We start from the raw sequence: 24,606 nt of genomic DNA, 5'->3' as shown, positions 1-24,606 counted from the left end.
GCCCTGTCCACACTACATAACCGATTTTGAGAACCGTACTCAAACATTTTAATGAATCCAGCTCAAAGCCTCCACACTAAAGTACCGTTTCATGTTTATTCGGGTGTAATGCGTACACTATTACTATTAAAATTGTTCGGTTACAGTTCCTTGCAGCGCAATAAACAGTGGAAATTAATATGATAGTATCCCACCATGCACTGTATTTTAATTTAAAATAGTATTATGCCCCATATTAACATAGGTCCATATTGCTAAGAAACAAAACAATTATTTTGGAAAAAGTAAATATGAACACACACACACAAGTAGGGCTTGAAGTTTTGGGGTTTTATTTTTAATAAGGTGACATCCCTTTAAACAAATTGCTTTTAACTTCATGTCAATTCTGGTCCCATTTAATTTTATTTCCAACAGAGCTGACAAATTATGTGAATCGTTCATCCCTGATCCTACTTTTAACTTGCATTTAATTTTTGCAGTCGTCTGATTTAAATTTAACGTTGTGCTTTTGTTATTTTCCCCACTAGTTTAACAGGGATGTTTTTTTACCATAAAAATTAATACCTAGTGCGGAGTGTACACTGATAGCAAGTCAGTTGTCAATGGGAAGTGAACTTAGTTGTTCACACTACACTGCAAAGCCCCCCTCCCCCCCCCCCGCCCCCCCCATATAACAGTCTCAGTGTGAACACAGCATGTAACTCCCATGCCCCACAATAATAACACTGTAAAATGTCCTGTTCTAGTTCAAAAAGCTTGAAGATTCTCTTCCATTCCCAAGTTTTGTCAGCAATAGTGACATCTTCACAGCTCTAAGGACATTGCACCACCTTCAGTGACAGTCTCTGATAATATGCTAAAACAAATGGATATTTTAAGCTTTCAGACATTGATACTTGATTGCAGAGTAGAGCAGAAATCCCGCAGAGGTGTGCAACCTTTTTAGATAAGTCGTATTGATTACTAGGTAAGTAGTATGTTACCAAGCTGAAGAACATTCCTGAAAGTGGTACAAATCACAGAATGACCCTACCCCTACAAAATGTATTCTTTATTGTGCATATAGTGTAATTTAAGTTTAAACCGTATAACAAGCTGCCATTGTCATATTTACAGAGAGAGAGAGATTCATCTTAGATTGCGGGCCCTTATTTTAGTTTGAAGGTAAAAGTTGAGCTAACTGTCCAACTAACTTGATTCAGCTGTGGGTGCTTTCTGTCAGAGCAGAGACAGACTGTTGCTTCCTGCTATGGGACTCCACTTTAGGCGGATAGCTCATGTTGGGCTTTTTAATTTCGTTAGGTTTTTCGCAGTTTAGTTTTAGTTTTGGGTTTTTGTGGGAATTTCTATTATTGTGTACAGATATGGCGGTATTTTATTAGTCTTGTATTGTTAGAAATGATTCCAGGGTATTTTGTTAATGGCAGGAGTGATCCAGACTGAGTAGGTCATGCAGCTGGCTACAGTTTAAACTGTATATTAATGGGAGTACTATACCCAGGACGAGAGGTGAGTGTTGGACTTCACAGTGTAGCTTTATTTAATTAATTTTTTTTGTATTTCTCACTCTAGGGAAATAACTAAGGAATCAATATTCATTAATATTTCAGCTACAGGACTGACCTTGCCATAATTAGGCTTCTCCGGGAGCTTGTATTTCTAGTCCATCGCCGCCCCTGCAATTGCTAATATCTCATAAACCATTTCATCTAGCAACGTATATTTTCAGTGTTATGGAAACTCCTCAAGCAAAATCTAATGGCATTCTTCACTTTGACCTGTGACCTACGTTTTATATAAACCCTGTAAGCTAAATCTTTGACCTCTGGCCTAATAAGGCTGTCATATTGACGTCTTGTGACCTTTTTAGGGTTCTGCTATGTAGGGACTGTACACTTTGAGTTATTGTCTTAAATTAGTTGCAGCTAACAAAATATTTTTATAAAATCTCTGCCGTGCACATCCATTCTATATACAGGTCTCAAATGTGCAAACATGTATTTTATTTTTAAATATGATATTTGGTACTACACTAGGTTATAATCCATGCTTTTAGACTCTTGCACTTCTTTGATCATTTCACCAGCCTGCAAAGTTTGCAAGAAAAGCATTACGTTACCTTTGCTGTTTCTCACGCTGTCTGAATTGCAGCATTATCTTTGTAACATAGTGCCGACTCTTGACATTTTAATCACCCATGATTGGTTATAAGTCAGCTGGGCAATATATCTCTCAACATTTACTCGGGAGTGTTCGCCAGGAGAAAAAAATAAGATGTCTACTAAGAATCCCAGTGTATCCCCTCTACTACAATGCTGTTTTTCTGTTCCCACAATACTCCACTAGTTTCAATCAGAGCACCAGCTTTGTTGCAGGAGGGAGCATGAACTAGATACACTGCAATGTGTAGAAGAAATAAATGTATTTCACTAGGCATAGGTTCCTGAGTAAAAGCTGAAAAAAAAGTAGTTCCCTATTTTATTTACCTATGATGTGTGAGTAAAATAAATCTATATGATAATACTATTTAATTAGAAATATGTTTTCCACATATAGAAACTATTTAAACTTAGATAAAAATACCTACACCACATAATAAATAATTTGCATGTGATGCAAGGAAATTCATTCATTCATTACTAAAGGAAATAGCAAAACCGAGTGTCGCTCTCCTCCACTGTCAAGGTGGCAGTGTTACAGGGGAAGGTCACAGTTTGAAATACCTGACAGGCAGATTCTGAATATTTCACATTCTGGGGCTGCTGTGGACTGCTGCTTGAGTGTGTGGTGTAGTATTTGTAACTGCAGAGGGTGGTGTTGCCTGCAACATTATATCTGTCAGTGGTGGCGTCCGATATCGGATGTTATGCTAGTGGGCTCTCAGAACCAACTAAAACATGTGGGATTACTTGAGTTAGACTTTAGCAGTCTCTCATTTGAACTAGAAATGAGAAATTTTGGGGTCATCTTTGACCCTGATCTATCATTCGAGACTCATATTAGGAAAGTTACTAAAGTATCCTTTTATCATTTGAGAAATATGGCTAAACTTAGACCTATTTCTACCTGATGCTGAAAGACTAATTGCTTAAGTGTTTGGTACTGATACTGGGGCTTGGGAGCCGTAAAACTGCCTGGCAGGTCTAGCTGTAATGCACTTTTCTTTGGTATACCAAAACGTGTGGTGTCTTGCTAAATTATGGAATGCTCTGCCTTCTTCTGTCAGGGAAGCTGGGACTCTACAAAATAGATTTTTTATCTCTGTTTTCCTGTTTTTACAATCAAAACTGCATTTTTTTTTTTTAAATTCCAAATGTATTAATTTTTGTAGACTCTTAATTGTTATATTTCTACAAACTACTTTTTTCTTAGTTTTCCTAATTGCACAATTAAAACCACATTTTTATTTATTTTTATTAAAATTACCACTGCCTCCACTGCACTGCTAATATCTTGTAAACCATTTAAGCTGTCAACTTTAATTTTTTTATGCTGTTGAAACTAACGGCACCCTGCTGCCATATTGAGGTTATGTGACTTCTGAAGTTACAACAGCATAGTTCTAGTTTAGTTCATTTTGTTCATGCTAAATAATCTAGTGTTAACAGTCAAATTCCTACAATAAATGCACTTTGTATTTGCATTAAACTCTTTTTAGGTGGTGTTAGTGACTTTTAATGGATGTTCAAATATGCCCCAAATCCCCGTATTGACAACAAACCAGACAAATGATATATAAACAGTATTTGAAAAACGAAACTATTCTCTCAATGTGTGGTAATTGTTTAGCATGGGGGTGTCCAATCACAGTCACGGAGAGACTTTCCACTCCAGGATTAACTGGACCAGGAGAGAAGGGCCAACTTTGGACACCCCTGGTTTAGAATTATTTAACATTTGCACAATTGTCCAAAGCACCAAGTTTCACAGAATTTCTGAAGTCAAAACTTTGGAAAAATTATCAATCCCTTAGTCCCTTTGGAAATGTAACAAAAAACAGTATCATAAGTGAACATGGTTCTTGCACAGTTAGTTATCATTGATGGTTCCTTACAGGAGAGTCTGTGAGTGCCGGGGACGCACTGTGTGAGATCGAGACAGACAAAGCTGTGATATCTATGGACTCCAATGAGGATGGGATTCTGGCCAAAATCCTGGTGAGTAAAGGAGATGAGAAAACTCAGGAGATTGATTAATTATGTTCATCATAGAAGAACTGAATTTGGTGTTCTAGTAATTCCTTCTGTGCTTATTAGTTTTTTTCATTTTTGTGTATTTATTATATGCTGATCCCTCTTACTGGACATTTTTCACATTACATGTGTGGGCTAGATATATTACACTGCCATCTACATGTCCCATGTTTGGTCACTTCTGTACATCAAATTGTAAAATGTTAAGGGTATAATATAAGTACATGATTTTGAAATGTTAATTTCCTTTGGGTAGTAGTTTATCATCCCAATTGTTTGGTACCTTTCCTTTGCATCTCTTGGAACACTGGTTTTCTGTCTGCAGTAGGCTTGTGTACATTGTGGTTTGTTGTGTGTATTAGAATAGGATCTGAAGCATATGACAGCCCATCTGTGTTGAGCGGACAATAGAGGGTGATGCAGGACTGTATTTATTTTTCTATGTATGAAGCACGGTGATATGTGCAACCAAAAAACAATTGTACTATGATACTGTATGTTCTATTTAAAAACACTAAACATCCTGACATGGAATATCAGACAACAGTGTTGGTGGAAGGGTCCATCAGTCATTGAAAAAAGACTCTTAATTGCTGCTGGAACAGCAGCTAGCTGTTTCCATGGAAACATAGGTGGATAGACAGTACAGGAGGAAGAAGAAGAATATATTGTACTGCATGCTTAAAAGGCTTTGGTTATATTTCTTTACTATGTATCATTTTGTACAGTATACAATAACCACAGTTTGGAAATGGGTGGAATGATGTTCTTTCAACATTTAGAGAATTTACAGCTGTGTGGGATCAACGCATTTGCACTCATACACTTAAAAATAATCTAAACTCTAGAACTTCCAGCCTAGAGAACTAAGAAGCATTGAGATGCATACATTATTTGTTTTATCTAGTTTTTAATGAATTGTTGGGGTGGTAGTAATAGGAGCTGCTCTTTAGGAGTTAAAGGGACAAGAACATGTCATTCTTAATGAAAAATGCTTTGTTTCTCATGAGGGAACAGCAGCAAGTCATTAACAACTTTCTATACATAATAATATTCAAAGCATTGCAAGAAGGCAAACCATTGTGCCTCCACAAAGTCTAACTGTGTACGAAGGACACTGCACAAACTATTACACATCACTGAGTACTGGAAACTACTTCTGAAAACCTATAGTTTTGTTTTAGAACTTAAATCTTGCTAAAGATATTCCTCTTGTATGATAGCACTATTTGTTGACTGTTTGTAGATGAATTATAATATATATATATATACACACACACACAAATTAATTTTAAAACTGCCATGAGAGCGGTGGAGGCCAAGTAAGCGGTGGAGGCTTCTATGTATTCAGAGCATAGAAGAGAGGAACTGCTTCAGATTAATTTGGAATTTGATAAAACTAAACTAGCATATTATACTTTCTTTGCAATGTCAGGATGGCAATTCATTTAATAAGTGAAGCTGTTCAGTTGTGTGTGTTGTTTTTTTTTTTTTAATTTAATTAAGGGCAGATGAAACCTAAAATGACATTGCAGATGTGATATACCAGATGTATCACCAGAACGATCTGCTAAATGGTGTGAAAATAATTAAGCAGCATTTTGCAACTATCTGGAAATGCCACCCATCAATTGTGAAAAACACCTAATTGGCATGCAGCTTACTACACCATTATGTCATGGGTATGTAATTTTCTTTTTATGTATAGATTTACTGTCGGGTAACCTTGCTTTTACTATTGCAGTATACAGTTCTGGCTTGAATTTTTCATTTTTCAAGTTTTACGGTAATAATTGTTTCTACAGGATAGAGATCGAGCCAAGCCATATCACAATCTGAAAACTCTAATCACTGTCTCTTCCTCCTGTGAGATAGTGCTGCCTCTTCATTAAGCCTCATTGTCTCACCAACAATGAAAACAGGCAACGTGTTGCCTGAAACGAACACACACTTGCGATAAATCAAAAGAAACCTGTCATTATCTGTCAGCTCTCCGGAGTAATTAGGCAGGTTTCCTGTCCCAATTAGGGTTGCACATAGACTTCATTTTGTGTAATTACATTTTTTGAAACTGAACCTGATATGTGGGTAGCTCTTGGGAGAAACCACTTTATTAGCAGACAAACCAGAACTGCTGCTGTTCCGCAGGTCAAGTCTGGTCCCTCTCACTGACCAGGAGAGAGAGAGGTTCATCCTTTTTGTGTAAAATCCTTCCAATTTATTAGAAAAAGGTTTATAAAGAAAGTCTCTGTGTCAAACACTTTCACTTGAGAGCCTAAACCCCCGAGTAAATTAATAGCAACATTTTAATCTGATGGACATCGTTAATGCTTTGTAAATAATCTCTGATTTGATTCGAATGACTATTAAAATGAATTAAATGGATACTTTATACCATCTAGAGTTCTGTGTGTACACAGGGGCTGTTTGTGGGGGAAACAAACCTCATAAAAGCTGAATTTCTGAAGTGAGGTGATTTTAGAAGTCTATACTAGGGGTTGTGTTGTGAGTTAGTACATGGGAATAGAGTGGACAGAAACATCAGCTGCACAACCCTACACCCCTAGTGGTCGTTTTTCAAAACACCTCACATCAGAATTTCAGTTTTCTGGAGTATCTTCAGCGGTTGAAAAGATAATTCTTTGCTGGTAAGCTTGGTAGGCAGAAACAACAATAGAGAATGATGGAAACACATGTATGATATAGGCCTAGATAAGATGGTAAATGGTAAGACAATGAAGATGATGCAGTGTATCCCTGAAGTAATTAACTATTTTGCGGATCTTTACTGTCAATCCTCTAATGATACAGCAGATTGTATAATGTCCAGCTTGTATCCACTCCACCCTATCTGCTGGAAAATCAACCACAGAGGATCTCCACCTGAGTTGCTGCCATTCTGAAGTTTTTGATACAGTCCAATTCTGGTACTGAGACACTTTGCTTACTAGCTGCTGGTCTATAGTGAAATAAGATATGTCTTTTTAATTCCTTCTCAACAATGGAAAGCTTGCATTTCAAAATGTCCTCCAGAGGGTGATGCAGTGGACTGTTGTTGACCCAAAGAGTTTATTTCTGGGGAAGCCTGTGAGCAGTTGTTCCCAGCCCTACCGGTGCTGTGGGTGTCACAACTAGACAAGGGCAAACAATACCGTAGAACAATCCCTGATCCTGTTATACACTGTTCTGATATACAGAAAACAACAGCAACACATCCTATGCACTAAATAATCCATTTCGGTTTGGTAAGTTCCACATTCATTGTCACTATTTTTGCTTTGAAAAGAATCGGTTATTTTTTTAGTAGTCATTTTAACGTTTCAGCCTCTCTAAGTGCTTAAAACGGAAAATCCACCCCTTCAGCTCTCTGATTGGTTAAATGTAGTGTCAAGCAACACAGCTGTCATGTGCTTCCGAGATTATTTTTTTCACACAGCGTGCAAGTGATCTAGTCTGCTAGCAGCACAATCAGTCCTTATCGGTAAAGGCACAGTAGCATCGGAAAGACGGACGACTCAGGGTTTATAATCTGGCTCGCCCGTCTGGCTGAAAAGTCCTGAGTAGAACCCTATTGTAGTCATTGATTTATATTGGAGTGCTTCATGGGATGAGCGATCTAAGTGGTTACAGACTTTCCAAATATATTAAAGGGTAAAGATTTAATCTTGCTTAATCTTAATAAACATTTATTAATTGGAATGTAACACCCCTTGAAGCCCCTCTTCTGTGGCAAAAGGAGAGCATCCTGGCTGTTGGAACCCAACCCTTCCAACCTTTTGGTTTTGAGTGGTAATTGTAAATGGCTCTGGGAAGCCTGGTGTTTAGAGAGTTGGAAATGGTGGTTGCAATATTACAGAGTGCCAGATGATGGCAAGCTTGTGTTCTCAGAACAATCGAGGAAATGGAAATGATTTATTCTAGAAACCACACCCCATCACTTGATAGTAATTAAAATACTTTTTTAATATGAAAATGCAAATATGTTTTTAAAGCGTGGCTATAAATACATTCACTGTGACCTGTTATTCCTTTCAGTGAGTAATTATTATTATTATTATTTTTATTATTATTATTATTATTATTATTATTATTATTATTTATTTCTTAGCAGACGCCCTTATCCAGGGCGACTTACAGTTGTTACAACATATCACATTATTTCACATATCACATTATTTTTACATACAATTACCCATTTATACAGTTGGGTTATTACTGGAGCAATCTAAGTAAAGTACCTTGCTCAAGGGTACAACAGCAGTGTCCCCCACTGGGGATTGAACCCACAACCCTCCGGTCAAGAGTCCACAGCCCTAACCATTACTCCACACTGCTGCCTGTATTATGTGCTACTGGCATGAGTAATACCGATGCGGAAATTGCAAGTTTTTTTTTTTTTTGTGGTTATTAAAGTCTATGCAGATTCGCTGCTTGGTCCAAGGAATTTCTCTAGCCGTGTACACAACCCCATTTCATGACAAGGCTTGGAGTGGGTTTAGCCAGGGAACCATGGTAAATGCTTTATGCTTTTATTCAGTAAGCATTTAGCACATATATACTGGATCTGTTTTACATCTTACTTCAAAGATGGTCCTTTAAAAGCCCAAGTGCAACACTTTTCAAGAAGTGCTTCCTCCATTTGTGGTTGATACATAACAGGGGTAGAACGAGTTGAATAGTTGAGGTAAGAATAGTTGAATATGTTGACTAGTCGCCACTTAAAAAAAAATAAATAAATAAATAAATAAATACATAAATAAATATCATGTACTTGACCATGTCTGGTGCTCTATTTGTGAACACACTGTTTTGTAGCAATGCTGTTTGTGCACTGTTTATTATTGTCCTAAAATGTCATTCTTCGTTACTAGATTGCAAACTTCACAATCCAGTCGACTGTCACTTTTTTCTATGCTAGTCGACTATTTGGTGCTACCCCCAATACATAACCCATACAATACTGAGTAAATGTGTTGTGTGCTTGGAAAATGAGAGCTTTGTAACATGGTCAGAACAGTGTATGAAGGTAATAAAATTGACAAATTTGATGCCCTTTGGTCAATTTTTTGAGTCAGCACTGTTTGTCCTGTTGATCTGTAATAAACCCTGGGTTATGGTTGAATAAGCAGTAATGTATTCCTAAATGTAATCCTAAATACAGCAGTAAGCAAGCTTTGTGTGACTGCAAAGAATCCGATACAAAGCAGAGCTCCCCTTTAAGAGAGTATGGTGTTGGTGCCCTTCTGAGGTGTTCGGAGAGGCCGTGCATATCAAGCTCTGCACAGATGATATCATTAATCAGAGCCACAGAATGCTGCCATTTAACTGTAGATTTGCCATTTAAATTTGGGGTATGTAGACTAATTGTTACACTCGATTTATACAAAACCTGATTATCCAAAACTCTGTGTCCTACTGTATTTAAATTCACAGGTAAGTTAAGATTTAGGGTAGAGAAAAAGACTAATCCGACAGGTGGTTTATAGCCTGCTACTGATTCCGTGGCATGGTACTGCGATTTTTTTATTTACAGTGGTACTGATCTTGTTGAACTGGCAGCCTTTTGACAGATTTATTATGCTGTTGGTGTAGAAACAAATATTTGCATTATAACGCAATTATTCTCAGACATCTTTCTAACTTTTACGTTTGTTTTTAGTACCACTATACAGTTAAACCAATATAAATCTGGACTGATTTAGAAGTCTCCAGACCTGTTGCACTTCCTACATTATGAGGTAAACATTTAAAAAATGTCATACTATTACACACAAAAGCCTTCCTTTTAGCATGACTTTTAACTCCAGGAAAAACTGATTTCACAGTTCCCTTTGCCGTGGGTGAATTGTATATAATTATCAATCCACCACCACTGACACTAACTGTATCACAACTGATTTCTCAGTTGCCTGACCAGTGTTGTGTACATCTATTCGTTCAGTCTCAGATGTCCAGTTTTGAAAGAAGCACATGGTAGTTAACTTGTGTTTATTTTAAAACATGGTATATGGTGCACCAAGCGGTGAAATAAATCTCTGTTTGCAAGCCATGCCTTTATTTCGTGTTGCATTTGCTTGATCTTTCCACTTGGAGGTGATATTGTACAATCTTGCTCTTATTGTATTACTTGTATTGTAACGCTTGAAATGTTTTTGCTTACGATTGTAAGTCGCCCTGGATAAGGGCGTCTGCTAAGAAATAAATAATAATAATAATAATAATTGTACCCACCCATTCACTAGCCAGTCAGATGCTGCCCCATGGAATGACATGCTTTCAGCCAGTAACATGCTTTGACCCTAAAGACACTGTTGAGGTTAAATAACCCAGGAAGTGCAAGATATCATCATGTTAAAATGAAAATCCATTGTAGTAAGTGTTTCTTTCAGATCAGAAGGGTAGACAGGTGTTTGGTTTACCAATTTACTAATGTAGAATGTTGTAAAGGAGCACAGCGAGGATGCAAGGAGAGGCGGGATGAAAAATAGGTGACACATGAAAAGTATGAAGTAATAAGTCCGTGTCCTGACTGTTCTGTGTTATATCGTCTGGACCCTGCCCAAAGAAGCAAGTAAGCATGACTGAAATGGAAAATCCCCAGACTGAAGGGAGCGGTTTCTCTTTCCATCAGGGAAATTTCCACTGATGTGTTTTTTTTGTTTTTGTGGGTTTTTTTTTTGTTTGTTTTTTTTCTTAAACAAAGCAGTGTAAAAAAATAAAAGGTAGTCCACTCCCTGTGCATTCATCAATCCGTGTTGGCAGAATGCAGGAGTGCAGGGTCACTGAAAGCACAGGGCAGTGGAGGAAAGCTGTCTCTGAGCTGGGGAGACCTTCTGGAAATTGCTGTACTATACAGTACTAGTTGATTAGAAAACATTGTGTTGTGTAATTTATTAGTCTGCTTTGTGGTCAGGCATGTACTTGTGGGGATATTTGAGAGAAAAAAAAGGAAAGTGTTTTAGAAGCATTCAGGACAAACATTCCCTGTCAAATATTTGTTTTAATGATGTATTTTTTCTTTAGATTTCGTTTTGCTAACCTAGTTTGCTATTTGCCCTATTTACATATATATATATTTTTAGACTTGAATGCTACTTTGGAATATATAAAAATGATTGTTTTTTAACTAGATTTGAACAGAAGCAATATTACTTTATTTATTGGACATGCACAGTCAGTCGATTGTGAAACATGAAGATTGACAAATATGTTTATTATAATAAAAATAGAATGCTTGCATATGTATCTGTACAATATTTTATTATTTAAAAAAAGACTGTAAATGGGTAAGCATAATGCATTGTGTATTTTTCAGTGAGAGAAATATTGCCTGGGAACAAGAACAATATGCTTTGGGTATTTACTGTCACATTTTCATTAAAGACAAAGCCTTTTGTTACCTCTTGTCGTGTTTTGCGATAACCGGCAACTTGTTTATCCACTTTCAGGAAATGTTGTTTTGTTTAATAAGGCCTTCTTATTGAATGTATTGAAAAGCTCCTAACAGTAGTATGGAATCATACTTGACTGGGACTGTATTAAAAGCCTTCACTGAAGGGTTATGAATGCCAACATAATGCTTGAAGTTGCACACTGTAGTCCACTAAAACCTCAAGATCACTCTGCAGAAAAGGGGGGCTGTATCAAGTTACTGTACACACAAATCATACTTTTAAGTCTGTTACCTTTTGGGATGTTTATCGTTCTGAATTGCTTTTGATTGTTTTTTCCCCAAAATATTTAGAAAGTAAGGTTATTACGAATCTTTTTTCTCAACTATGACCCTTCTCTTTCTGAGGGGGGTTGCATGTTGAAGATAATGGAAAATTGTGATACCTCCTTCAGCTAATCAACGCACATGAAAACCGAACGCAGAGTGAAAATTAAACTGTGTTTGATGTACCCGGAGTTGCTTTACCCTTTTATAAAACACTTTTAATTCAACTGACTACCATTACTGATTCAAAAATTTAATAGATATTAGAAAATGGATTTGAAATTTCCTTTAACCTGATTGGTCAATATGAGGGCTTTAGTCTCTGGTAAAGGACCTAGAATCTTATCTTTCAAACTATGTTTAATCCGTGTTCCAATCGGCCGGAAAATACGTAAATACAATATTCGTGTATTTGACCTTTTCTCTGCTTGATGAAAGCTTTGGTCCTGTACACGCCCTCTGAATGTTGTCTGTCAATGTAGACTAATTCTTCTTCCTTGCTGTCCTATTTATTTAAATCTAGTATACTGTAACAAATAAAGTAAAAAATAGAACTAGTCTCCGGTTTGAATGACGAGTTGAAGATACGCACATTGGTGGGACTGTATAGTACCACCTGTTTTACTTCTTCAGCTTGAATTCCTTATTTGAAAGATCCCATGTGTTTTTGGACAGGACCTTTTTAAGGCTTTTTTTTCTTTCTTTGCAGATCGAGGAGGGTAGCCGGAGTGTGCGTTTGGGTACTCTGATCGCCCTCATGGTGGATGAAGGACAGGATTGGAAGCAGGTGGAGATTCCGGCACCAGAGAGCGCCCCAGCACCTCTGCTGTCAACCCCCCCTTCCTCTGCAGCACCCACAGGAGGTGTCTCGCATAAAGTGGAGCCACGTGTGGGGACTGGACAGTGAGTCCACAAGGACAACCTCCTCCCAGTCCCTTACCTTTAACAGTTAAATCATTCTACATCCCCACTAGACCAGCCAGCCCTGAGTTCCTCAGTTTAACCACTATGACACATTGCCTCCTAGTCCACCTGCTCTAAGTATCTAGCAACGTTGTCTCCCAGTCCCCCTGCTCTAAGGACATAGCCACAATGCCTCCCAGTCCCTCTGCTTTAAGGACATAGCCACAATGCCCCCCAGGCCCTCTGCTCTAAGGACATAGCCACATTGTCTCCCATTCCCTCTGCTCTAAGTACTGCTGTTGACCATGCCCCCCAGTCCTATAGCTCTAAACATTAAGTTCTAAGGTCAGTTCTAAGGCACTGGGTTTACAGGCCCATGGCCCCTTGACAGAATTAGAGAGGTTGTGTCTGAGTTGGTGAGGTTAAATGAGTTGCATGTTTCTTTTTTTTAGCTCCTGTCAGGCAGGATTGCATACTCCGTTTTGACAGCGTTAAAATGGACAAGGCACATGGAAAGTGTGCTGGAGTTGCTCAAATGTAGTATATTATGACCTAGCCCAGCAGGCGTTTGCGTTAGACGAGTGGAAGCTTCCCTGCCTCTTCCAGTAGGGAATTGTGTATCTCCTAGAAGAGTGGCTCCTATTCCATGTTTTCAGATGTAACTAACACTCCAGGTATGTGTATCCCCACCGGGGGATTTAGTGGAGGCGCCCTTAGGTGTATGACTGTACAAATGCAGTCTGTAGGTCACTGTGACAGGGAGACCCGGTCGCTGGTTCTTGAGTGCATGTGTGCCTTTGTGGAGGCAGCTGGGACATGCAACAGGAAACGCGTTGCTAAGGAACTAATTGTTCCTTAGCAAGTTGATCGGGAGGTCCTGATTGGCTGGGGGGCGTGCTCAGGGAGGCTGTGCCACAACCCTTCCACTTCTAGACGATACTCGAAGGCATTGCCCAGCCGAGGAGTCGCCATTAGAATGCGGGACTCCGGGAGCCCAGACGTAGGTCAGTTTAGGGGATGTTGATCCAAAACAGTATAGAGAGGGTTTGCGTAGTGTGGTAGGTTCCTGGAGCGGGACGTTCCTTTTAGTGAGACTAGCGCTCGCCTTGTGTGGCAAACTTTTATTTTTATTTTTGTTTTGTTTTCTTTATTAAATCCGGCACTAGGATTACCATTGTTGGTACCCTAGCGTCGGGACTGTGTTGGTAATTAGATCTGCGTGCCTCTGCGGCATCTCAACACCCAGTGCTCTGTCAGCTTCACTATTATTCAGTGACAACCCACGTATGTAACATCACCCTGTTACAGTTACACTTCCATTTTTTTTCATGTATCTAAAGAACTCCTTTATGCAATACTGATGAAACTTGCGAAGAACATTGTTTTTAGTACAAGCTATTGAGTGTATCATAATCTGGAGATATATGGAAGCTGTTTTTTTTTAGCAAGCATAAGCTTATACTGTTTCCAGTCATTAGTTGGTGTTTTTGTTTCAGTATTTTACAAAGACACAAAACCAAGAGATTAATATTAGTGTCTTTTTCCTTCCCTTCCAGACTAAGGCTTAGCCCAGCTGCTCGGCACATCCTAGACACTCACGGACTGGATCCAGGACAGGCCAAACCATCTGGGCCCAGAGGCCTCATCACCAAGGAGTAAGTTGCTGCCTCATACACCTGGGTTGAAGAGGGGTAGGCAAGAGTGAAAAGAATAGGGCGCACATGTGTGATTCTGACGTAACCATATAGAGAGGCTGTGTGACCTTATCTTGACCCTCAACTACCTATTATCTTCATGGCTAAAATAAGGGAAGCGGTCAACCTTAGATTAAATCTATCCTTTTAATAACAATGTTTTACTGCTAAGGAAGGTAAACTGACAGATCACTTTCCCTTTACGATGCTTCCTGTGGTTTAACTCTTTACAAAAGTCCAAAGAACTAAAGCCATTTCCATGAAATCTTAGATTATTGTAGCTATGTAGAATTAGTAGGGTGTTCAGTGGTTTGTAGATCCCCACATAGCTTCAATGCTGTTGAATAGTGTTACTGCCTGAAATCCAGCTGCTGAACTCTGTACATCACCTGTAATAGCTGCCCATTCTCACTTAGCTAGGTGGGTGTTGAATATTTTTCACATTCTACAGCTGGTGTCAGATCCCCCTCCTCCACTACCCAGCGGACCCTCTAGCTCTCTCATTAAGGCCTGTTTCCATGGGAACTTGCACTTCTTCCTAGGGCTCCTGTGGTGCTGAAGAGAGATGTGGGGAAGGAAGCTTGTTTCTAGTCTTGGAGGTGATTCAGTATCTGATTTAACAGTGACTCAGGTTCTCTGCAACTGCAGCTTTATATTAGGGCAGCAAATATAAATATCTTTCCCATTTGAGAGAAGTATTGAATTTCAATGAACTCTTCTAATAATTGGGTGACATTATTCGTAGACATGAGTTTCATGTTCATTGTTACATTGACATCGTTACCTTATATCCATCTCTCAGAGTGACACCTCTGCTGCAAATATTCTTAGTACTTGTCTTGCTGACATCAAACATGTTAAACTCAGATGAAACAGAAGTGATGATTCTGGGATCTTAGAAACCACAAAATAAGATACCTTAGTTTCATTTTTTCCTTTGTGGCTTCTCTCCTGAATTTAAAGCCGGAATTAGACATTTAGTTGTGCTCTTCGACCCAGATCTTTCTTTTGAGCCACACATTAGAAACGTTACTAAAATATATTTTTTTCCTCTAAGAAATATCGCCAATTGGAGAAGTATTTTTCCTTACCAGATGCTGAGAGATTGATGCATTCTTTTGTATATTCTAGGACTTGTAGTCATGTTCTATCTTACCTGCAACTTGTACAAAATGCTGCTGCTAGAGCTTTAACAGTAACTAAAAGACAAGAACACATTAACCCTGTGCATCTTTGCACTGGCTTTCTGTCTCATTTTAGGATCGATTTTAAGGTGTTGCTTTTAACTTCTAAGGCTTTAAATGGCCTTGCTCCATCTTATTTAAATGATCTTTTAACCCCATATGTTCCCAGATGGTCACAGGATGCCGGTTTACTTACTATTCCCAAGATTCAGCTAAAAGAACACAGATGGTAGAGCTTTCAGCTATAAGCCCCTAAACTATGGAATGAAATGCCTAGATGTGTAAGGGAAGCACCAACTGTTGCTGCTTTTAAAACTAGATTATTCTAACTTGTATATCTTAATGTGTGTGTGATGTGATATAAAGTGTGCAAATATATTGGTAAAGATAAAAGTGAAATCGCAAATAAAGAAAAAAATCTTCAGTCTTAAAAAGCGGTAATGGCTGCATTTCTGTTTCAGGGAAAGTTTTGTTTGTTCTTAATGTATTGTAGGAGGATGAGGGTTTGTACAATGCTGTGTCAAACTTGTGGGAGTGCAGCATTTTGCATGTCCTTCATTATCTAAACAGATGTATTCATGATGCCCTACTTAAATTCTGCTAAACCTTTTCAGCATATTTTCAAGTAGAAAACTGGGCAAGAATTCATGTTGTCCTTTGGCTTCGTTTTAAAGAGCCCTGCAGGTGTAATACACACCCTCGAGGAATTTGATGGATGATCTTTCCTTTGATCTTCTGTTAAGAACAGCGGTCTAGCAATCATCTTGTAGGATTGTGTTGTAATTAGTCATTATCTTTCATATTAATGATATAACCTAATTACAGCAACTGTGCATATTCTTAACTAGACTACCTGTATTTAAATTCTACTTTCATTTACATTTCTTTAGCCGATTCCTAATTAGTTTGCTTTACACGTCTTACACCTTACTGGTGCTCTTGAATGAATGTGATTGTATCATAAGCCCATGTGTCTATAAGGTGCAGTAACTGAATGTAATTTGTTGTGATACTTTCCAAGTTGTGCCATCAAGTTGTGCATTATGCAAGCTCAAAAGAACCTAAGACGTTGTATACTCCCAGATATATGTCGTTATTGCACTTTCTTTTGTCTCTCCTCCAGGGATGCCCTCAATCTGCTGAAGCAGACTGGGTCCAGAGGGCCAGCAGCACCCAAAGCAGCATCAGTCCCTTCTCCAGCTCCCCAGCCCCCACAGCCCTTACAGCCAGCACATCCAGCATCCACCTCCCAGGCTTACCCTCGGCCTTCCATTCCTCCCATCTCAGTCCCAGGAAAACCAGCTGCACCAGTCAGTTATATTTTCTCCTCATTCTTGCTGAAAACTGCCATGTTAAGTCATTTTTACACATCATTTTCAATGATCCCTTTCATATTTATGTTCATATATTCAGTAACATGTATATGTAAAAAAGAAATCAAATTTTGATTTCATACAAAATATTAAAAAGCATAGGGCTGTATTCTGATCACAGCGCAAATGTGATTGCAAGCACAAACGGCGCTTGCCCCCGATTCTGTGGCGCATAAATGAAGACGTAAAAAAAAAAAAAAAAACTCTGAAAGAAGAAATCAAAGGAAGAAAAGTTAAAAAAAAAAAAAAAAAACTCCTTGGATAAATACCATTTAAAAAAAAAATACTCAGAATCGGTTAACTTTTCTTGTTTAATGTTCACATGACAGCGATGTTTTAATCAGCCTATCGGTGTGTCTGTCCTGGCTTTTCTGTGACCTGTACTGTACAGTAAGAGGTGGGATTTAGGTTGCTAAAATCTAGTTCTCAGCATTGGAGGTAAAATACCAAAAATGGACAACAAAGCAAAAAAAAGCAAGGTATGTTTCAGCTGAGGATCATGTCAAGAAATTTCCCAAAGAAACTTTACATACTGATGGAGGCAAATTGTTTTGTAAGGTGACTTTAGAGAAAACACAATCTTTCACTATTTAGCTTCAGAATCATACATTAAACGAAAGGTTGCTAAACAGAATGTAAAACAAACAACAGCTTTCAGAAAACAAACTTGAAAGTCAGCGCTGACAAATAGTATTCCTCTTGGTTGTATCCAAGTTAAATTAGCACTACAGTTACGATCTAGCACAGCCACCTCGCTTCAAACAACCTAGTGCTGCTTACTTTTTAAATGCCGTTAGAATTGTAGACCCGATTAGCATGTTTTCTTTCTTTTGACTGTACTAATAAAATAAATTCCTGGATGGGACAAATAATATGACAATGAACATGCTGCATATATAGCCTTTATTAAAGAGTGCCAGATGCCCTGAGTTTTGGGAATGTTTCTAATCCATTTCCACATCTGTATAACTTGGCAAAGCGTTGCCTTACTGTGGCGGAGTGTCCCGCCCCTATTATTATTATTTGTATTATTGTTTGCGGCGCGGATAACAGCGCCACGTATTTCTTATTATTTATATTTAAAAACCTCGTGAGGATGCATGACTGATCAGCTACTGATTATGTAACTAGCTGACAGTCATGCATCCTTACCAAACGCGTGCAGACTCTGGCCGAGGGGTAATAAGATAATTAACAACTAGTTAACCCCTCAGCCAGAGTATAAGAACCTGCAGCTGTCCGTTCTGCGGGGGTGGAGTGTACAGAGGAGAGTACGGGGAGCGGAGAGAGCGAGGAAAAATAACAACATTTAAAAACGACTGCTAAACAGTCTTTGTTTATTCGTTTGGCCCTTGTGCCTTTTTGTTTTGTGTGTTGTTGTTTTGTTTAAATCTTTTGTTTTGTTTATTTATTAATAAAATCACCTGAATGCCGTAGCATTCAGCTTCACCCGCCCATCCACTGTTGTGATTCAGTTACTTCCTGGTCCGTAACGTCACCACTGCGAGCCATCCTGTCACACTTACACTTTCAATCAATTCAGTTAGTGCAGAACGTGCAGTCTCAATGTATGGTCTTCACAACAGAGAATGTCGACAGCAATTGCTGGGGAATGTTGCATGCTTGCCTTTAACAAATGATAGTACTCTGTTTTAGTAAGGAAGCAAGTACCACTATTTTTAGGATTTTGTAGTGCTCTGAAATATCATATATAGGTTTATTTAATGTTTAAATGTCCACGAAATCCTAATTGTATTCAATAACCTACCAAGGAAAAATATGTAAATTCTCCACGATTTAAGTAGACCCCTAATAATCATGGATGATATGCTTGCTATTACAGTACTATAATTTCATCCATTGAGAGGAAGGGTATATCAGGTATTGTGACAGGAATGGCTGGTGGTGACGTCAGACCAGAAGAAGGCACAACAAAAACAAAAAGGTATGGTGCAGTGGCGCGGGCGCCGTTTTATTTAAAGCAATCCAAAAATAAATAAAATATTTAAACAGAAAACACTCGCTCACAGAGCAAAATAAAAGGTTAAACAAAAACAAATCACTAACAAAAATAAACAATAAATAATACGATCCCAGGTCAGGCTGGGCAGTTGCTGTCACTGTTCCTGGAATCGTTATGTTTTGTTTTGTTTCTCGCCTCTCGTTCTCGCTCTCCTTCCAACACCCCACCTCGAGCTAGAGAGCTGCAGGCTTTTTATAACAGGTGACCATCTCCCGATTAGCAACAAATTAAATCACCTAATTAATTCGGGAGATGGCCACCTTCTGCACGAGTTTTAATTATGTTGTGGATGGGGTTACCCATCCACACTAAACAAAACAATCGGCTACGCCGTCAAAATACAAACAAATAAAACATATGGCGCTCGCCGACATAAATACAATACAATACAATAAAAATAATACAAAATAAATACACTGCACAGGGGCGGAGGGGGAGACCCCGATCTAAAAATAAACAAAACAATGTACAGGGCTGCTCGCCCTGTTACAGGTATGTAATATTATTTTCATGAATGCATTACAAAAGAAACAGCGTAGTTAGGATAAATTGGTTTATTGAAACAAAAGTATGGTACATAGAGCGTGTAGACCTAGTCAGCACATACAAGGACAGGCCATTGGGAGAGAATACATAAACCTCACATTATGACACAACATGTAGGGCACAGCTAATAGCCAGGACCAGAAGTAGGTTACAAATGAATCTTAACAGATATTAATATAGCAATCTCCTGTGTCCTGAAGCGTGGTTTACGTATTCTCTCGGCGAGTGACCTCCTACTTGCTGTTCTGACTTGCTCTGTTTTTTCTTGCTCTGTGCTACTGCCGCTCGACATGATCGCCACTTCTACATTCAAAACGGAGCCTTGCCTGTGATGCAAGCGCATTCTGTCTCTTAAAGGGATTGTTGCTTGGCCCTGATTGGATAGCAGATTCCCCAACCTACTCAGCATTGATTGGCTGGGCACTGTCAGTGCACCACTAAACACGCTTGCACTGGGTGTTTTATTTCATCAGAATCACACTTTTGGAGAAGCCACTGTAACCACTGTGTTTGCGATTTGCACTCTTATCATCAGAATAGGGCCCGTAATCTATATGTCATCTGCCTTAATTAAATATGCTACAGATATATCTAGAAAGCATACCTTCAGGAAAATGTGTTGGACCGGTTGGGGGGAGCAGGATTATGCCCCCCCTCTGCTTTCACAGGCCCAAATTTCATTGACACATTTACATTTCAAAAGCTGCATTTTAATACTGTTGTTTTCAGTCTTCGGGGTTATGCAAAGTCACACTCTCTTGATGATGATGATGATTATGATGATGATTGTCTTCAGAGTAAAAATGGAAAATATATTGACTCTTAACTTTAAGCACACTGGAAACAGAATGAGTTGAGAGCATTCCTCGGGTGTCAAAGGGGTAGTTGTATGCTGTGGGGTAGGACCCAATTCCACAAGGGAGAAAACCCACCAAAGGCTTGACAATTGAGCATGCTGAGCCCAATATACATGCTTATAAGGAGTGCTTTTATGGAGATTTTATGGTGATCCAAGTATTCAGTGCTCTTGTTATTTTTTGCTACTTATTGTAGTAACTTTCAATTTACTCTTCAGATTCTGAATAGATCTAACACCAGTCATGACTTACTTTGCGAACCAGAAGGACATATAGTACTGTCCTGTCTTATTTTTCTTTACTGTTGAATCCATCCCAAGGTGGTTCTTGGAAAGTTTGCCAATAAGACGTGTATAAAGGAAGAAAATTAAAAGATTCCTTAATTCCCCTAAATTCTGAGATGCTCAGCTACGCTCGGTGCCTTATATGTTTGTTTAATGTACCACGCTATACAAATCAAAATGGTATTGCATTTGATGGTATTCTGCCCTATTATAAACCTGCTGCATTGTTGTGCATTGTGTGTGTTTGCTCCACAGGGCACGTTCACAGAGTTTCCCTCAAGTAACGTGCGACGTGTGATTGCCAAGAGACTGACAGAGTCCAAGACCACCATCCCCCACTCCTACGCCGCTATCGACTGTGACCTTGGGGCTGTGCAGCAGCTGCGAATGGATCTTGCTAAAGGTGGGGGCATCATGCCTGGCTATACCAATGCTTACTGTCTTCAAGGCATAGTGGACGACAAAGTGCAGCAATATAAAAACTTACTCAAACAAATGTAAACAACACTTTTACAATTAAACACTTTAAATGGGGGTTATATCAAAACTATAAGAGGCTTGTATCAGACCTTGGCCAGAAAGCCGCCTTTCTGGCTACCAGCTTTCCTAGCTTCTCTGAGCTACTTGTCACTATTAAGCGCAGAGTCAATAACCTTAAGAATGTCAGCTGGGAGCTGACCAATCGGCACTCCTAGCTGACATTCTGCAAATGGGTATTGACATGAAACGAAATATCTAACCCAGGTCCGCTGATCATGCATTCTTACGTACTGATCACAAAACAAACTACTCCAGATGGAGCATATAGCATAGATCCCAGATTGTCAAAGCAAAGGGGTGTCACCAACTGCATCAAATATTGCAGTCAATGCTGTTGATTGGTGTTGCATTTTCACATAACACTTTATTTTTTTGTTTTAGCTTGTTTGTGCTCGTGGCCAAAAAACTATGGGGACTGCTGTTATCTTAACAATGGCAGCACTGCTTGAGATAAACATTAGCCACTAAGCAGTTACAGAAATATCACTTAAAAGAATAGGACACAGCATATAGCTTTTTGTCCTGGAAGCCCGGGATAGGGCCCTTGGCACACCAGGACAAACAAACCCTCTTTGGTAATAAAGAAATCTCTTTCCATTTGAACAAGGAAATTAAATGAAGAGGTCATATTGGAGGGGCCAACAAAAGGGCTGACATTTCCCCCAATCAGGCCTTGAAGTGCTCTGACTGGAACCAATCATTAAATTGTCTGGGCAGCCTGCAGCCCTTTGACAGAGTCCTCCTCCCTCTACCTCCTGTTAGAGCTGCTATAGAACACAGCATGTACAAATGCCAGCCGTGAGATTTTCCACCTAAAACCCACACTCCCTGGAGGGATTATGCAGCAGTGCCCTTTTCCTGAGCCGTGTAGATAAATGTATTCTTAACCTTTTGCCCCCTTGCTCTTCAGAAAGAAAATGGAAAGTGGAGCAGAGGCCATCTCCTGCTGTGAACAGTAATCCCCTCCTGGACATATCCCTGTGTAGTTGTGTGGAGGACATCGACTGCCAGAAGAGTTGGCTGTCAGCAGACCCATTATTATTGATTTCTCAGATTGATCAACTGGGATCCCATCCTTGCCTGAGTTCAGGCAGCTTGTGCACTGCAAATCAAAGGCTGTCTTGCAGGGCCTGCCATTGTAACTTGCACCTCTTCCTTGTTTTACAGATGCTATCAAGGTGTCTGTCAATGATTTCATTATCAAGGCAGCTGCTATTACATTAAAGGTAAGTAATACCAGTACAGTATTTGTTACGTTTATTCCAGGGACAAATTGAAGAATCATCATCTTACTGAGACAAAACAAGACTTTCTGATCTTCTGTAATTGTGTTGCAAATCTTGTGTTAAGGAATGCTATCTCACAAAAATAACGAACGGTCCAATGAAACTCAGTATTAATCTCAACCTGGGAAAGGGCGGAGAAGTGCAGCAGTGCATCATCACAGTTGTTAATAGTACATTCTCAGGCATTTCACAACAAACTTTCCTGAGTAAACATTTTAATCTGTTTGTACTTTTACTTATAAATATAAATTACAAATACAGCTGAGATATCCACAACTCCAGCGGAATGCTCTGTGTAGCTCAATCATAAAATCATTTGATTGTCGTCTCTAAGCTCATAGTATTGATCTCTGTTGAAAAGAATTTCAGTACTTACATACTACTACTATAATATAGTACTGATCGACTTTCTTCAAAAATGGTGTTGGTTTAGAGTTAAAAATTGAGCCGAAGGCATGTGCGCTAATGGAAGTCCACAGTAGAGCCTTTGAGAGGGCACTATTAGAAAATGATTTTGATGGTTCTTTTCTTCTTTTTTTTTTTTAACTTTAAAACCTAAATTTACATTTTACTTGTAATGATTCGTCGTGTACCCTTCCGCTTTTAGGAAAATAGTCCCAAAAATGTTCATAGAGGATCACTCACATTAATTAGAGGGAAAAAAAAACTTTATTAAACAAATACAATTTGTACTTGTCAGAGCTGCTTTCCCCATCCCTAACTACAGCTGGACGGCTAAGCCGTTTACCAGCAAACAAAACAAAAATCACACAAACACAGTACCTCATTGTTTTAAATTAGTCTCTTCAGCAGCTGACTTGTACTCAGCAAGTCTACCTATGGCTGCTACTCCATCCACCTCGACAACAGGGTTTCCTCTGCCCTTATGCAGGTCTTAATTGGCCTCAGGTGCTTAACATTTCCTCAGCATTCCTGGGGCATTTATACTGATAATACTGGAAAAATGTAAATAGCAGAAAATATAATAGGGTCAGTCCATGACCAATCACCGACAAAATATTGGATTTAACACTCTACCATTTCCGATTAACACCAAACTCGGTGCTCAGGGTTGTTCATTGCAAAAAAACAAAACTCATTTTAGTTTTCAGCCTGATTGGGTCAAGGGGTCAAAAGTTATAGAGGGGTAACATTTTGGTTACTTTTGGGCCCCCCAACCTTTAATCGATCTTTAACTAACAAATTATTTGAGCTGGAGACTTGTGTTAGGTGTCTTTTTGGGGGGAATTGTGAAAATATTTAAAGTTTTGACCTCTTGGAAAAAAATCCAATAATAAAAATCTGAAAAAAATTATATGGAAAGGTCAACATCTCTCATTCACATATACAATGTTGCAGGAAGGTAGTATTACGTTACCCCCTTCCCTTCCAGAAAATTCGGTGCATGCTGTCCTGTCAGGTTCAGTTCTTAAAAGGAGAAATGATGCTAGTAGCTGTATCTGCAGTCCTCTTATGCCCTCGGGGCACGTGTCGCAGGCGCTAGCATGCAGCTTTGGTATTTCTCTTCAGGTTTTGGGGTCTTTACATGTAAATACCCATTCAGTAATGGTTACATTTTGTACTTGAAAGGGAACATGATCTGCTTATAACCACTTGTTTCTTGATATTTATAAATGTTGTAATACAGATATATATTAAAACACATGACAGAATACATGCTCTAGAAGTCAAATACATTGGATTTACAGTGTTTTCCTGTTTTTTTAGCTGTAAACAAGTTCCTGTGTCGTGTTTTGTTTCTGCGTGCTGCTGTAAAATTTCTTCACCCTTAAAAAATTAAATGCCCGTCTCAGTGACGTCACACACACAAAAAAACATTCAGTGAAGTTCAGTCCCTCCCCTATCCAATGACATGCATCTACACAATCGTGATCCTTAAAGGGTTAACGGTTAGTGTTGACTTGAACCTGTGTTACAGGTTCTCAGGAGTGAACAGTTCAGTGCTGTGGAATGCAGTCTTGCACAATGAAAACGTATCTTCT

General features: G+C 38.9%; 1 protein-coding gene across 2 annotated transcripts in view; it reads left to right on the top strand.

Moving 5' to 3' along the window:
• Positions 1 to 24,606, top strand: part of LOC117435071 (pyruvate dehydrogenase protein X component, mitochondrial-like) — a 49,727-nt gene that overhangs the window by 8,503 nt on the left and 16,618 nt on the right. For both annotated transcript variants that reach the window (XM_059002755.1, XM_034057986.2), the window contains 6 exons: positions 4,060 to 4,160; positions 12,623 to 12,816; positions 14,373 to 14,471; positions 16,818 to 17,004; positions 21,033 to 21,180; positions 22,485 to 22,543. In XM_059002755.1, the coding sequence (XP_058858738.1) occupies positions 4,060 to 4,160; positions 12,623 to 12,816; positions 14,373 to 14,471; positions 16,818 to 17,004; positions 21,033 to 21,180; positions 22,485 to 22,543 (788 nt within the window). The remainder of the gene's footprint in view (positions 1 to 4,059; positions 4,161 to 12,622; positions 12,817 to 14,372; positions 14,472 to 16,817; positions 17,005 to 21,032; positions 21,181 to 22,484; positions 22,544 to 24,606) is intronic.

The sequence above is a fragment of the Acipenser ruthenus genome, chromosome 28 (assembly GCF_902713425.1).
Source record: "Acipenser ruthenus chromosome 28, fAciRut3.2 maternal haplotype, whole genome shotgun sequence".
In the NCBI taxonomy this organism is placed as follows: Eukaryota; Metazoa; Chordata; class Actinopteri; order Acipenseriformes; family Acipenseridae; genus Acipenser; species Acipenser ruthenus.
The sequence above is the reverse complement of the archived record's forward strand: the minus strand, read 5'-3'. Positions and strand labels throughout refer to the sequence as shown.